This window comes from Squalius cephalus (genome assembly GCF_949319135.1).
Source record: "Squalius cephalus genome assembly, chromosome: 5".
Lineage (NCBI taxonomy): Eukaryota > Metazoa > Chordata > Actinopteri > Cypriniformes > Leuciscidae > Squalius > Squalius cephalus.
Window position 1 is genome coordinate 46091228 of NC_137126.1, and position 13609 is coordinate 46104836.

General features: G+C 35.7%; 1 protein-coding gene across 3 annotated transcripts in view; it reads right to left on the reverse strand.

Moving 5' to 3' along the window:
- The window catches only part of unc5ca (unc-5 netrin receptor Ca), a 149612-nt gene that overhangs the window by 89292 nt on the left and 46711 nt on the right, over positions 1-13609 (reverse strand). For all 3 annotated transcript variants that reach the window (XM_079872468.1, XM_079872467.1, XM_079872466.1), the window contains exon 2: positions 5262-5495. In XM_079872468.1, coding sequence (XP_079728594.1) covers positions 5262-5495 — 234 coding nt within the window. The remainder of the gene's footprint in view (positions 1-5261; positions 5496-13609) is intronic.

Below are 13609 nucleotides of genomic sequence, written 5' to 3' on the forward strand. Positions count from 1 at the left end.
CAAAGATCCATTAGAGTCATTAGCTCAATAGGAGCTTGTTAACCTCTGCGTAATGAATTGAGCTCTTCGCTCGCCCACACCGAGAGCGGCTCGTGTCGGTTTCTCCTGCGGTGAGGTGATTGTGCTTCAGCCTCAGCCAATACAGGCTATTTTCACTCTTAATGATCGAACGTTAGTGGAGGGCTGCTGGCTTTCCCAACCTCGAAATGCACAGCAGTGTTTCTTCAACAGCAAACATTGGGCCCATACGTGAACGCAAATGCTTGGATTCCTTTTAATTCTCACATACATGTTGCATTCTCAGTGCTATAGCAAACATTAACATTATTCTACAGCTAGTTTTCTCATTCAGGTCAACAACAGGTTCATAAACTACCATTCAATGTTTGAGGTCAGTAAATTAATTAATACTTTTATTCAGCAAGGACTCATTAAATTGATCAAAAGTGACAGAAAAGACATTTATTTCAAAAGATTTCTATTTCAAATAAATTATGTTCTTTTGAACTTTCTATTCATCAAAGAATGTCATGTTTCCACAAACATATGAAGCAGCACAACTGTTTTCAACTTTGATAATAATAATAAATGTTTCTTGAGCAGCAAATCAGCATTTTAGAATGATTTCTGAAGGATCATGTGACACTGAAGACTGGAGTAATGATGCTGACACATATTCTTTACAATATATTCACATAGAAAACAGTTACTTTAAATTGTAATAATATTTCACAATATTACTGTTTATACTGTTTTGATCAAATACATGCAGCCTTGTTGAGCAGAAAAGACTGTAGTAGATAATTAGTAGATAATCTAGCAGATTATTCACTATACCTGGCTACAAAGGGATGGTAAATAATTAAAAATCTTCAAGTGATGTCTATCATTTAATCATCTTCCTAAATAATACAGCAACCAATGATGCTAATAATACGCAGCATTAGTCTCTCTGCTGCTGTCATCAGCTCTGCAGCACTCATGCTGTTTATATGATGGTACTGCAAGTTCAAGATTTCTTTAAAGGTCCCATATTGTACACCTTTCTGAAGTTTTATTTTAGGTTGTGATGTCCTTAAGAATATATATTTGCGGTATAAGTACCAAAAACCTTCCCAATATATTTTTATAGCTCCTTTCTCAGCAGCTCTGCTTCAGGTCGATTTTAGCCTGTCTAATTAATATTCATGAGCCTCTCTTCTGATTGGCCTGTTGTTTTCTGAGTGATGCACGGCCAGGCCAACCACAGATAACTAGGGTCATGTATGCCGTAGCCTGCTGTGGCCTGGTGATGCTCACAAGTAAGGTAAATAAAACACCTGTAATGATGGACATTGCTGAGGGAAATGTCATCCGGCCTTACATGTTCGAGCCGGACTCAGATCCCGAATCGGCGGCGACAGGAGACAACCACATCCTTACTTTCGGCGTTATTGTAAGAGTATTAAAATTACCATTAGTGCACGCAGATTTAACATTAATGCTAATTTAAACTGTCTGTAAACAAACAGACTTTTTTTGTCAGATTTAAATCTCCAAAATATGTATGTTAATAGCTAGTTATACACTGATTTTGAAACACTTAACTGCTTGTAACGTTAGCAGACAGACACTGAATGCAGTAAGCCATGTAACTATTGCTTTCCTACTGATACAGTAAGTTGACGTGCTACAATTTCTTTCTAAAATGTTACTTTTTTCTGTAAAAGTTGTACTTGTGGTAAATCTGCAAGGATGCCCACAGAACGCGAGAACATATGCTGTAATTGACGCCCAAGGTAAAGTTGTAAAACTATGAACAGTAGGGACTGCAGCATCTTTGAGGAGAAGCTCCTTTGAGAAACCGGCATTGAACTGAGCCTGACTGACGAAGCGGTCACTTGTGAACTGTGCAGAACAGACGGTTAAGGTCGAACTAAATTGCTGTGGTATTTCTGAATAAATAAACATTAGCCACTGTTCTCTTATATTAATGTTGTTCGGAAGCCTGTGCAGTGATGTAGTTTCGTGACGGTGGGCGGTGCTCGGGGTGGGACTGAGTAGTTCTGACATCACATTTATACGGAAGTCACAACGGCTCGTGAAAAGGCACAGCCTAGGCGAGGCACACAGCACTGCCCCATCACACAGAACGAGCAGTGTCGCTATGTCGCTAGGCAACCACTGAAACAGATGTCCTGTCAGTCAAGTAAATGTCAAATCAGCCTAATCAAATTAACTTTGTGGTAGTTACGGTTTGTGAAGTCGTTAAGCTCCTGGTAACGAGCGAGCACCACAAGTTTATCCTCCTTCATCGCACTCTTCAAGCAACTGTTGCTTTCATCACTAAAACGGAAGGCCCGCCTCTCCATTCATTCGATTGGACAGTGGAAAAAAACGCGATGACGTCGGGCACTTTTTCGGCTCGGAGTTGCAAAAATGCGAGGCGCAGCAGGCAGTAAAACGCGAGGCGCAGCCAGGGGGCCAATCTTTCAGAAAACATTGAAGCTTCCCCGGGGGCCACCATTGATTAGCAGACCCTCACCTGCTGTTAGCATTCCATTGACTCCCATTCATTTTGGCGTCACTTTGACAGCGAATAACTTTACATCTGAGGCGTTTAAAGACTCCATTTGTCCATTATTCATTTCTAAAGAAACACGAAAATGTATAAAAGGCTCCATTACCTTGTATCTTATGGCCCCGTAGAAGCAGTTTCTGTAAAAATAGGCTAACGAATGCGTCATAACCACGCGACTCTCTGTCACACAGTAGAGAGATTACCGTATGGACAGGAGGAGAAGCTCGCACGCAATCGGGGGGACGTGGAGGCAAAATGACAAAATTATTAATCAGAATACTTAGCAAAAGTTTCTCCTGCTCATAGCTCACGGACACCTCCTACTCACACTCTCCGTCTCTGCAAGTTTCGGAAGGGAATGATTCAGATTTCTCTCGGCACAGCTACTAGAAGACAGACAGGTTGCTCACATCACATCTACATCGTCAAGCTCAGTTTGAGTCTGCGCAGTCGCTCAGCCATCAGGAAGTGAGAGCTTCTAATTGACTTCACTTTTCTCCATTGAATCCAATGGGGTCGCTGTGTGTCCATTTCTTTTACTGTCTATGGGTAAAACGCGAGGCGCAGCAGGCGCAGAAACAGCGCGCAGAACGCTCAGTGCCATAGGAAACCAATTGTAAAAAGGCGCCTCTCACTGCAAAAAACGCGTCAGGTGTGATCGGGGCCTTATGCAGGCTGTGTGCATTTGTCTGTGGATAGACTGTTTTGAAGCATTAATGGTAGTGTCATAGCCCCTAGACCTCTGATATCATGAGAAAAAGCCAAGAAATTTCAGTTTTGACAATATGGGACCTTTGCACGTTTTGGAGGTGGGGAAAAAAATGACTTACACCTGTAATTGCACCTTTCAACTATGAATTGTAGCATTTTATCTTTCGACTATCACCAAAAGTGGACTTGGATCACACACTGTTCTTGGCTTTTACTTTGTATTCTGCTCTCACAGTGTGCAAAAAGACATTTATGCATTTGGCAAATGCATTTATCTGAAGTGACATTGCATTGAAGGTATACACTATGGAAGCTTGTTTCCGCCACAGAATAAAAAAGGTAATTGTGACTTTTTATCTCACAATTCAGACTTTTTTTCTCAGAATTGTGTGATATAAACTCTCTTTTCTCAGTGGCGGAAACAAGCTTCTACAAGTGCGTCGTAAATATATATATTATCAGTTCATGCATTCCCTGTGGATTGAACCCATGCTGTTTCTAGTGCCGTGTGACACTGTTTGAGCCACAGGACTGTGACAAAAAACAAACAGACACTGTCATTTACTCATACACTCTTAAAAAAACAAAGGTGCCACGAATAACCAAAAACCATGGTTCCTAAGAGTAAGTCTACATGAAAAAAAGCTTTTAAAAAAGCATGGGGAAATCTCAGTCAAAATAAGATACACCGGTGTTTTGCCAGATGAGAAGTTTATTTACTATTTTGATTCATTTTACTCTAATTCATTTTATAACTGTATCATTTATCTCTTTTAATTCCTTTTATAACTGTTTTAATTTCCCCTGCTTTACTCTTGTGTCTATTTTCTATGCAAAGCTCTATGAATTGCTATAGTGTGATTATTATAATTCCTTTCTATGTAAAGCTTTTGAATAACTGTTTGAATTTTCCTTGCTTTTATTTTGTGATTTTTTTATTCATCTCTATGTAAAGCACTTTGAATTGCCATAGTGTATGAAATGTGCTATATAAATAAACTTGCCTTGCCTTTAAATAACCTAAAAACCTTTTGTGCAATGGTTCTTCAAGGTTCTTCATGGAACCATAATGCCAATAAATAACCTTTATTTACTTTATTTAAGAGTGAATTTCTTATTATTTGTCTAATAATTTCTCTTGGCATCTTGTTTCTTTTGTATCATCTGTTTAAAAGTCAATTAATATTACGTTACTGCCACTATTGGAAGAGAACAAAATTTGAACTGAATTGCATTGGATAAAGTCAAGTCAATTATTTCCATAGAGCTTTAAACAGGAAAATAATTATCAATGATGCAAACAGAATTCAATTCTGCTGCAAAGCAGAATGATAACTTTACAGGTATGTATTGTGAAAGCGCTATACAAATAAATGTGAATTGAATTGAATTGAACATTGACACTGTTATTGAACTAAACTGAATCCACACAGAACTTTACTGAGCTGAATAATGACACTATTGTCTTCTGTAGAGCCACTTTATACAGTAGATAAACTGAGTTTGTTTCATAATTGATGCTGAATAATGACACTTGACTTCTGTAGAGCTGCTTTACAGCTGAAACTGAATTTGTTTCATAATTTATGAAATTTGCAACTGTTACTTTCCTGTTTATCACCATGAAGCTGCTTCAATACGATCTGTATTGTATAAGTCACTATATTATGTGATTTGACATTCAGTGACGGTCAGTCATCCAGGTTGTGTCTCTGGCCACAGTTGTTGGTGACTAGCCTTAATCTCAGTGTCCATAGCAGTCATATAAAAAATAAAATCCTTGAGAGCTCTGATAACATTACATAAAAATACACAAACCAGTATGTGTCAGGGAGGGGGTTATCTATCTCTCTAGCAGCACCTTTAGCAATGGAAACCATAAATAAACCAGAGCTATCACGTTTTTATTGCACCTCAGAAAAGGCCATAATGTTTCTGACCCATAAATGAGAGTGATGGTGAATGAAGTGTGTGTGTGTGTGTGACTGACCCGACGTCTCGTCCACCCGCTCCTCTATGGTGTGCTCTCTCTGATGGACCCACTCGCTGTTGCACTTGAAGTAGATCTGTGCGGCTGGCGTGGCCGTGCAGAAGAGATTGACAGCTTTGTTCTTGACGATGTAAGCGTCCTCCGGCTCCAGGAGGAAGTGTGGGAGAGGTTCCGGCGGGTCGCTCGGGAAGGTCTCTGGCAGCTCTCCCAAACCCAACAGGAAGTCATCATCACCTGGGACAAAAACACAGACAGCGTGAGCCTTAAAATCAGCATGAAATGGAAGTTGTGATGGTCTTTTCTTCCCTATTGTGATGTATCTGAGTGAAACGGCTTCTCGAACAAGAAAATAATTAGGGCGGGACTTGATATTGTCATGGGGAATTGATTGGATGGTTGTGGTTTGCTATTGGTGGATCTCATGTGAGTGACAGGTTGCCCCGCCCTCACGCCAGTAAACACATCATCAGAGAAGTGATGACGCTGCAAGAGGGAGGAGAAGTTATTTTGATTAAAGATTACGAGGGCACATTAATTTGCAAATCATCAATTCCATCAAGTTGTGTTCACTACTGTTCAAAATGTACAAGTAATCTTACCAAAGATTTCTATTTCAAAGAAATGCTGTTATTTTGAACTTTCTATTCATTAAAGAATCCTGAGGGGGGAAAAAAGGCATCACGGTTTCCACAAAAATATAAAGCAGCACAACTGTTTTCAACATTGATAATAATCAGAAATGTTTCTTGAGCAGCAAATCATCATATTAGAATGATTTCTGAAGGATCATGTGACTCTGAAGACTGGAGTAATGATGCTGAAAATTCACCCTTTCATCAATACAGCTGAAAATGTAATAATATTTCACAATATTGCCATTTTTGCGCAAATAAATACAGCCTTGGTGTGCATGAGACTTCTTTTAAAAACATAAAACTATTTTTTTCCAGCTTTTGAATGGTAGAGTATAACTGAAACACTATGAAATGTTTTAGAATAGATAATGCAGAATGAACTTTTGCAACAGAAACTCCCATTACGCCAATTTTATTCACAGATATCAGATTTCTCAGAGCCTCTTCTACTTCTCGTCTGTGAGCTCGCTCGGGTCCGGAGAGGCTTCACACGCTCAGACTGGTGCAGGCCTGTTTTTGGGTCTCATTATGAAACAGGATCTTACGCTTGTCTCGAACTGATCCCTGGTTAATGGAGTAACTGATGCCTATTTTTAGCTTCCAAGTTCAAATAAACATGACGTTCTGAGATCTCTCTTATACTCTCTCTAGCATTCATCCTCTTTGCTTTGAGTGAATGGACTATTAAATGAATGAACAGATGAATAAATAAATGGACAAACAAACAAATGAATGACTATGAACTAATGAACAAACGTGAATGAATGAATGAATGAATGAATGAATGAAGAAATTAATGAGAGATTATGTCAACAAACAAATCAATTAACATGAATGGACAAACTACTGAATGAACAAACAAGCACATGAACGTGACAAATAAATGAACAAATATATTGTTAATGAACAAACTAATGAATTAATTTATTAACTGAGGCAAGAATGAATAAATGAATAGATGAATAAACAGATAAATGAATAAACAAACAAGATTGGATGAATGAACAAATGGGTGAATGAACAAAAATCAATGAACATGAACAAATACTTGAATCAATCAAAAAACAAATGAATGAAAGTAAATAGATAAATGAACAGAACAAATAAACTAATGAATCAACAAATGAGTGAATAAATGAAGGAACAGACAAAAGAACAAACATGTCATGAATTAACAAAATAATGAATGAATGTATGACCAAATTAATCAACAAGAATGGATGAATGAACTAATCAATGAACAAATGAAAAAATATGTGAATCAATAAAAATGTATGAACATGATTGAACAGATTTATCAGTTAACAAACTACTGAAAGAACACACAGATGAACAGATGAACAAATAACTAATGAACAAATGATCTATTAAACTAATGAATTAATGAAAAAAATGTATGAAGATGAATGAACAAATGAATGAATCAATAAACTAATGAATGAAAAATCAAACAAATGAACACGACTGCATAAATAAATGAACAGGCAAAAGAACAAACTTGTATTACATCAATAAATCAACAAATTAAGATATGATCAAACAAACTAACAACGAGCAAACTAACTAATAAACTACATCAACATCAACAACCATTAGAATGAATCAATCAATCAATCAATCAGTAAACTAATGAATCAAAGAACACAGAAATAGAAAAGTGAACGGAACAACAAATAAACTAATGAATGAAGAAGTATATTATGAATTAAAGAAGAATTAAACAAGAATGGATGAATGAACTAATTAATGAACAAAAAAATGCATATGTGAATGAACGAAAATCAATAAACATGAATGAACAATCAGTAAAACTAATGAAGGAATGAACATACAAATGAACAGATGAACGATAAAAGAACAAACTAATGAAAGAATGAACAAAATAATGAATGGATGAATCAATCTACAATTAATGAATCAAAGAACCCAGACAAGTGAACAGAACAACAAATAAACTAATGAATGAACAAATGAACATGACTGAATAAATGAAGGAACAGACGTATGAATTAAAGTAATGAATGAACAAATATATGAACAAATGGTGGAATAAATGAGTCAAGTAATAAACTAATGAACGACTAAACAAAAATCAATGAATGAATGGATAAATCAACACACTAATGAATCAAAGAACAGAGAGACAGAGATGAAGTGAACAGATTGAGCCGGACTGAATTAATGAACAGACAAAGAATGGAAATATAACAAAGTAATGAATGAATGAATGAACAAAAAAACGACTGAGTTGATGGACAGATTAGTGGTTTTGTAAAATATAAATTCACTTGTTCATGTCTGTAGCACAATTTCACGTCCAGCACAAATGCAGAGATCTTCAACAGCACACACACACACACACACACACACACACACACACACACACATAATGGATGGGTCGTAACCCAGGACGTATCGATTCCTGGAGTCATCAATACATATACCGGATACTAACATTACACACAAACACACACACACACACACACACACACACAGTAAAAAGACAATGGCACGAGCGTCGGATTATTATGGAATGCCTTCATTAGATGCCCGCTGACCCGTCCTATGGCACGCAGTCCAGCTCATAACTCTTATCTGACTGTCTCACACACACACACACACACACACACACACACACACACACACACACACACACACACAGAAAGAGTTTGTTTCACCCCAAATTAACACTCTGTTAGGTACATTAGCTTCTATTAACGGGTCACGGCACAGCATGGGATCTAATGACGGACCGCGGGCCGTGGGTCTGTGTTTGCAAATGTTATTATGATACAAGATGATTCATTTATTCAAATCCCTGATTAATCTTATACACACAAACAGGCTCTATCCTGTTTACTCTATAAAAACCACAGTCTATGATAAAAAAACACAAACAAAACTGATACTCTTCCAACAAAAGGCCTCAAACACACCTAAAGGCGGGAATCTTTAGGCAAGACACAGTCCGATTCTGGGAATCATGATTCAATTCTAAAACGATTATTGATCTACATTTTTTTTTTCTTATGAATTAATGAGGTTAAAGACTTTTTTGTGTCACTTTTTTATGTGATGGATTTTATTGAATTACTTATATAAACTAATCATACATATTTTTTATATAATTATACATTTTCAAATATTATTTTATAATATATAATAATGAATTCAAAAAATTGTATGTTAAGAGTTATCTAACTATAGCTTCAAAACATACAAGCAAATACACTGAAAAAAATATGTAGGATTTACCATGAAACACTTTTCACTCAGATATTGATAGATTTCACAAACAAAGGAATTTCACATTACAAAGGAATGGCAAGTAACACAAAATGTAAGTAAAAAGTAAAAAGACTGAAATAATCAAACATAATCCAATAATCTTTGTCTCATTCGACAGATCATTTTATGCCGTCATGATCCTGGCCTGTGTTCCCCTGTCTTTTTAATTGACTCTTATTTTGAAGTTTTGTTCCTATTGTTCCTGTGTTTGTGTCCTGTGTTTCTTTTCCCTTTGTTTTCATTGCCTACCTTGCAAGTTTATATATATATATATATATATATATATATATATATATATATATATATATATATATATATATATATATATATAGTTACCCTCATTACACTTCCAAACAACAAATAAGGCCTTTGTACAGTATTTTTATAAGAGAAAAAGCTGAAACACAGACAGGTGTAGCCGCACAGTCAAGCAAAACACTCGTTTCTCAGCGCACATTCAATGCTATCAAGTTTTCCGAATCAATTCAGAATCGTGGAAGAGAGACGAGTTGTTTTTAACAAGATAAAATCCCTCGTTCATGTAAGTATCACACTTTCACATTCAGCTCAAATGCAGAGAGCATTTGATAAAGTAAAGGTCAGAGACAGGCTGGAATGTCATGGAAAACCGAATTATGTTATAAGAAACCTTGACTAACATTATAAGGGAAAAATAAAGTGTAGAAAGAGACCTTTGAACGCTTTCTCTCTCTCTGTATTCTCTCTCTGGCTGTTCTCCAGTCCTCTTATCGTCTCACCTCTCAGGTGCCAAAGAGTCCAGTGTTGGTTCAGATGATTAACTCTCTTAATAATGGGGCTTAAAGACCAAGCTGGGACCTTTGGAACACGAGAGGGGTCACGTTTATCAGCTTAACCTTCCGGAGCTTGTGAGTGTATTATTGATGAACAGTGAACGGTCCAGTACTGCAGGAATATTCCAGGTTAAATACAACTTAACCCCCATACGATGGCATCTGTGACGCGCCGTCAGTCACTGCAGAAAATACTCCCTCAGATTGTAAAAATGAACAGAAATCGTGTTTACACTATGAATTCATAATGGGAGTCTATGGGGCAATGATCCTGCTGCGTCGGTTTTTAACTCTAGCGCACATGGTTGCCTTCGCTTTGTCCAATATCACTCAGACAAGCTGCTGCTTCATTAATTGGACCGTAGAAATAAAATGAATGCTCATAATATGAGTGTCAGATTATTAAATAAATAAAAAAATGAATAGAAACAATGAAACTTTGATGCAATAGCATGAGAAAATAATCCAATTGATATTTATATTTCAACATATAATATTGTTAATAATTAAATGAATTAATATTATTATTATATTTATAATTATATTATTATTTACAAATATTTAGTCTCTTTAACCTTATAAAAAGTATCATGAATGTCAGATTATTAAATATATGACTAAAATAAACAAGGATCTCAAGCAAAATTGATACTGGTATATAACTGTTAACAGTCAAACAAATTAATATAAATTATATTCAATAATTCATAACTATTGTATCTTTGCCCCTACAAAAAAAAAAAAAAAAAAAAAAAGTATCACAAGAATTAGTAAAAAAAATAATAGAAACAATTTAATGCAATATCATGAGAGAAAAAAAAACAGCAAAATCAATATCATTAATAATCAAATGTATTACTAATTAATTAATTCATTCATTTATTAATTTAATAATATATTATTTTAATAATGATTTACAAATATTGTATCTTTAACAATAATAAACAATGCAATATCATGATTTGTTTTATACAAAATCAATATTTAATTGTTACTAACCACATTAATTCATATTAAGTATATTATTACATTAATAATTTACAAATATTGTCTCTTCACCCTTACACAAAGTACCACAATCAATCAATCAATCAATCAACTTTAGTACTCAAATAGCAGGCCACAGATGCTGTCGATAAACATTGAGTCTAAAATAGCCCAGATATTCCTGTAATAAGAGCAGAGGTAATTAATCCGATCATAGATCAAACAGAAAAGACACACGGCACTCCAGCACTCCACTTTCTGTGTGTGTTTATGTGCGTCTGTGAGTGTATTACACACAAAGTCAAGGAGAGGCAACGCAGCCTGGATGAGCTCTTATAATCAACAGTGTTTATCACTCGTCCCCAGACTCATCATTTACACACAGCACCATGATAAATATCACATTTAATTACTGACCCAGCGTGAGGACACACACCGCCAAGAGCAGCCGGCACTTCAAAGCTATCAGGAGCAACCAGATCGAGCTGCATATATGTGTGTGTGTGTGTGTGTGTTTACAGCGTGTTCAATATCAGCCCAACACATGCTCATTTAAATACAGACAATAGCTGTGTTTGTTCTAATGAACACTCATGTGAACACTCATCCATCATACACACGACACATGACTACAGCTCAGCTGGACTATGTCTGGACACACACGTGTTTACTTCCCTTTCACTTCTATTGTTCTTAAAGCTAATTATAAATACTACTGACCCGAACACCATGAAATACTTCATATATACACACTGCCGTTCAGAAGTTTGGGATCGGAAAGATTTTGAATGTTTTTAAAAGAAGTCTCTTTATGCTCACCAAGGCAGCTTTTATTTGATTAAAAATACAAAAATAAACAACAATATTGTGAAATAGAATTACAATTTAAAATAACAGTTTTCTATTTGAATATACTTTAAAATGTAATTTATTTCTGTGATCAAAGTTGTATTTTCAGCTTCATTACTCCAGTCTTCAGTGTCACATGATCCTTCAGAAATCATTCTAATATGATGATTTGCTGCTCAAGAAAAGTTTATTATTATCAATGTTGAAATGTTATGTACATTTTTTTTTCAGGATTTTTTGATGAATACCAAAAATGTATAGGCCTATATATATATATATATATATATATATACAGCATATATATATATATATATATATATATATATATAAATTAGCTATTTCTCTGTGTATATAAATATCAATTCTATAATTATTGAAATTATTTATATCCTTTTTTATATTAATTTTAAGAAATATATGTATTCACTTAACTCATGATACTATGGAATTATCATTGGACACTATCACTGAACTGTGGCACAGCTGAGATACTTCTCTGTAAGGATGACAAAACAAAGTGTTTTTTTCTTTTGAAGATGTCCTTGAAAATGAGTTTTTATCAATTTATCAAACCTCTAGAAATGCTGTTGAGACATTTTGCTGTTGAGAAAGTAAAGCCATCTTCTATTCATTATGCGATTGTCCACATAAGAATAGAAAAATAAAATTAAAAATGAGATTAGAATTTTTATTTTTATTTTTCTATTATTTCAATAGAATCGCCTAGAGAGCACTGAGATTAAATGGAGACACTTTGTACAAAAACCACTCTAACACTGAATATAAAGCCCCTATGCTATTTTAAAGGTATAGGTTATTTATATATTTAGCTATTTAATAGGTTTACATGCATCCAAGGTCAAAATCACTTAATAATATCCATTGCAGCATCAGCTCTGTTCTCACAGTGTCTGAAATGGTTTGATAAAAGATTCAGTCTCTCTAAACCCCTCCTTTCTGAGAGCCTGCTCTGCTCTGATTGGTCAGACAGCCCAGTCTGTTATGATTGGTCAACAGCTTGCAGCACTTGTCGGAAACAAAATATCCATTTCCATATCTGACTACCACTTCAGCTCCGGATCTTTCTCAGCACTTGATACACAGTGATATGAACAGTTAAAGCAGGGATGGGCAACTTCGGTCCTGGAGGGCCACTGTCCTACAGAGTTTAGCTCCAACCCTAATCAAACACACCTGAACAAGCTAATCAAGGTCCTCATGATTACTAGAAAATTACAGGCAGGTGATTTTTTCAGGGTTGGAGCTAAACTCTGTAGGACAGTGGCCCTCCAGGACCGAAGTTGCCCATCCCTGAGTTAAAGGGTAACTCTCGCCAAAATGCAACCTAGGGTCTTTTTTGTTAATCTACCTGAGGCAAAATTCGTTTAAAAGCATAATTAGAATGGAAACGCCACTTTTAAGATTTTTCGTATTTTCGTTTTCGGTCAAAATGCCTTTTGAATGGGAGTGCTAGGGGCACGACTATGATAGCATCAAAATCGCTATTTTTAAAACACTAAGAAGGCTCGACACAACATGAAACTTTGTTCGAAGTATCACCAGGGGCTCTACACATGAACTCCAGCACTGAGGACATTGTTTGTGTACACAGAGTTTACTAAAAAGAAAGATTTTGAACAACTCACTGTAGCTGTGTCCGCCGGCATTTTGACAGTCATTTTGACAGGATTTTCTGTGTTTTTCGCTTCCGTAGCAAGCATTTTGAGAGGTATTTTGACAATTCAGAGCCACCGAACAAGCAAACGCCAAAATCCAC